Here is a 2,833-nt window from a genome sequence, read left to right on the forward strand (position 1 = left end):
GCTTGCATGTGTCTTGCCCACAAAATAATCCTTGCCTAGTATATATCCAGTAAAGTCATCCACAGAAAGGTCTCCTGCAATGTCAGAAAACCTAATTCACTAGGATATCACTATTAATTTAAAGGCAAACAAAAGCAATAAAAGAATTCTTTTATTTTTCTTCTAACTGGAAAAAGAAAACCACATAGGTCTAACTTGATGTAAACAAAATAATTGCAATTTCATGGACTGCAATGGAACTGTGGTTGCATAGTTCAAGTTTGGAACTTAGCTCCATGTTTTTACTTGCTTTCATTTGGGCTGGATAATTGCATAATGGCTGTTTATTGAAAGACTTACTTCATTTTGCAAAATAATTAGGTTTTCCCCAAGAGAACTGAATTAAAGGCCACCCTGAGCCTGTCTGCTGTAATGATGATACTTTTCTCCTCTCACTCACAGAGTGGTAAATTTGAGCTTTTGAATATTTTCTTCTTTGCAGAACTTTAGAAATGTTACATTGGAGTCCCGGACCCTTCCTAGTGAATTGAAGCTTACTGAAGACCAGTTGTTTTTTCCTTTAGTAACTTTTTAACCTCTCAAAACCAGCCCGATGGTCCAAAGGCTCCACAGAGCTCTGGCTGAGAGGAGCTGTCAGGGGTCCCTGGTGTGTCTGATGGTGTCAGAGTCAGGTCTGTGTTGGGCAGTCTAGCTGGAATGTGAACTGCAGGTTTTGCTTTTTTAATCCAAACTTCGTTATGATCCTCATACCATTCAAATACAACTTCAGAGCTGAAATATAAATTAAAGCAGGAATTACTAAAACCTCATAAATAGCACAACAGATGTGCCATATGATTATATCACAAGGAACAGAGATTTGTAGAATGTCATTGTTTGTTAAGTTGCTCACTAGGGCTGACCCAAGACTTTCCTTTCACTGGGCTTGTTCAGACCATTAGTGACAAGAAGTTACCAGCTGTATACCAACCCACTTCTGCTGCCTGGGTTCAGTTCTGGTTCAGCTGAGCAGTCCTAGGAAAAGCACTTAGGTAAAATATTTTTCACAAACTAAGCTCAACTATATACCACAAGGGTAATTTGTCTATTATTGGGATTCTTTTTATTCTACCAGTGTATTTAAAGATGCACTGTTAGTTTGAAGTCTAGACAGTATCAGACCTATCAAGCATGCTTAAAAGTGTTCCAGATAAAATATTTTTCCATTTTCCCTATGCATATCATTGTAACTCTACCATTAAGAAAAGCAACTTCGTTTATTCAATTTTTTTTCTTGTTGTTTGAAAAACTGACACAGTGAAAATTGGTAAAGCAGTAAGAAGTCTTAGTCCTGTAATAACTGTATCATCACACTTTGCCACACTTCTTTTGAAGAGGCTGGTGTTCTGCCTGGGTACTGGGGCTTGCCCAAGTAGGTGGGGTTGCAGGACAAAATCTACCTGACATTACCTATAGTCTTGCATATGAAATTACATTAAGATCTAGCCCAGATCTGATAGAATTGGAATCAACGAATCATTTGGGTTGGAAAAGCCCTCAGAGATAATTGAGTCTGACCATTAACCCAGCACTACCAAGGCCACCACTGACCCAAGTCCTCAAGTGCTACAACCACACAGCTTTTACATTCCTCAAGGGATGGATCACTGTCCTGATCAGCCTGTGCTAGACCTGGACAAACCTTTTGGCAAAGAAATTTTTCCTAATCTCCAATCTAAACCTCCCGTGGGATGACACACTGGAGTGTGCAGTGCTCTCCAGTACACCTGCTTCTGGAAGCAAGTTGCAAAGATGGTTTGGATCTGCCTACATGCTTTCCACAAGGTCCAGAAGGATTTATTAGCGTGGGCTTTGCACCACCTACAGGTAGTAAAGCTGCCCGTAGATCCAGACTGGTCCTGGAGATAGCCCAGGACTAATTCTCACCTGGTCCATGCAGCTAGGCCTGATCTGCATCAGTAATAAATCTAACCTGGGTCCTGAGCAAACCATAGAGTTAAAATGTTGAAAATGTGTTTCACTCCTGGCTTGTCTGGAGGATTTCAATGCTGGATTGTGGTGCTATTCTTAGCACCATAAACAGGAAGAAATTTGTCTTGGTAAGCTAGGAGGGATACCTGCTCTCTGAGGTGACAGGGCATTCTATTAGCTTTGGGGCATGTTGGCACCAGAGTGACACACAGAGAGCTACACAGACTGATTATAGTTTCTGAATTCGATCAGAAAACATGATGTTGATTTAAGAAATATTAACAATCTAAGCAGTATTAACTTGTTCAGCAATGGCCTTCTGTCAGCAAGTGAAGGGGTTTACTTGGGTATAACTCAGGTTTGCTTACTAAAGGTCTTGTTTCTAACCCTGCCATCTAGGATGTTCTTCCCCTGTCAACCTTTAGAATATCCTACCAAAGGTGGAGGACTGATGGGTCATATTCTAGCAGAAAAGGTTTCAGTTGTTAATTGGAAATTACTTCCAGTAATAATTGATTTAAATCTGTCAATAAAGAAAATGTTAAGTTGAAATATTTTTACTAGCTTACTGCCTATTATAGGCACACATTTTTAGGAATTTTCAATTTTAAAAAATGTTATTTACTAGTTCATTAGGTAAATATTTGAACATACCAGGATAAATATTATTATATTGTAAGTATTCCTGTTTGATACACTCAGAACATATAAAATCATTTATTAAGCAATTGCTAGTGCAGATCTTGCCAGATGGAGTAGTTCTCTCACTCATTTGAAGTGCAGCAATTCTAGCAATGCGTTCCTGTGAGAGAGCAGCATGTGTGCTGGCCCCCTGGTGTGGGTCAGCAGGCAGCAGCCAGTG

General features: G+C 39.7%; 1 protein-coding gene across 1 annotated transcript in view; it reads left to right on the top strand.

Annotated features, from left to right (window-relative positions):
* The first annotated feature begins 2,282 nt into the window (after positions 1-2,282).
* WWTR1 (WW domain containing transcription regulator 1) overlaps positions 2,283-2,833 on the top strand; it is a 10,862-nt gene continuing 10,311 nt past the window's right edge. Inside the window, exon 1 of the mRNA XM_005419077.2 lies at positions 2,283-2,318. Coding sequence (XP_005419134.2) covers positions 2,283-2,318 — 36 coding nt within the window. The remainder of the gene's footprint in view (positions 2,319-2,833) is intronic.

This window comes from Geospiza fortis, unplaced genomic scaffold (genome assembly GCF_000277835.1).
Source record: "Geospiza fortis unplaced genomic scaffold, GeoFor_1.0 scaffold172, whole genome shotgun sequence".
Classification (NCBI taxonomy): Eukaryota; Metazoa; Chordata; class Aves; order Passeriformes; family Thraupidae; genus Geospiza; species Geospiza fortis.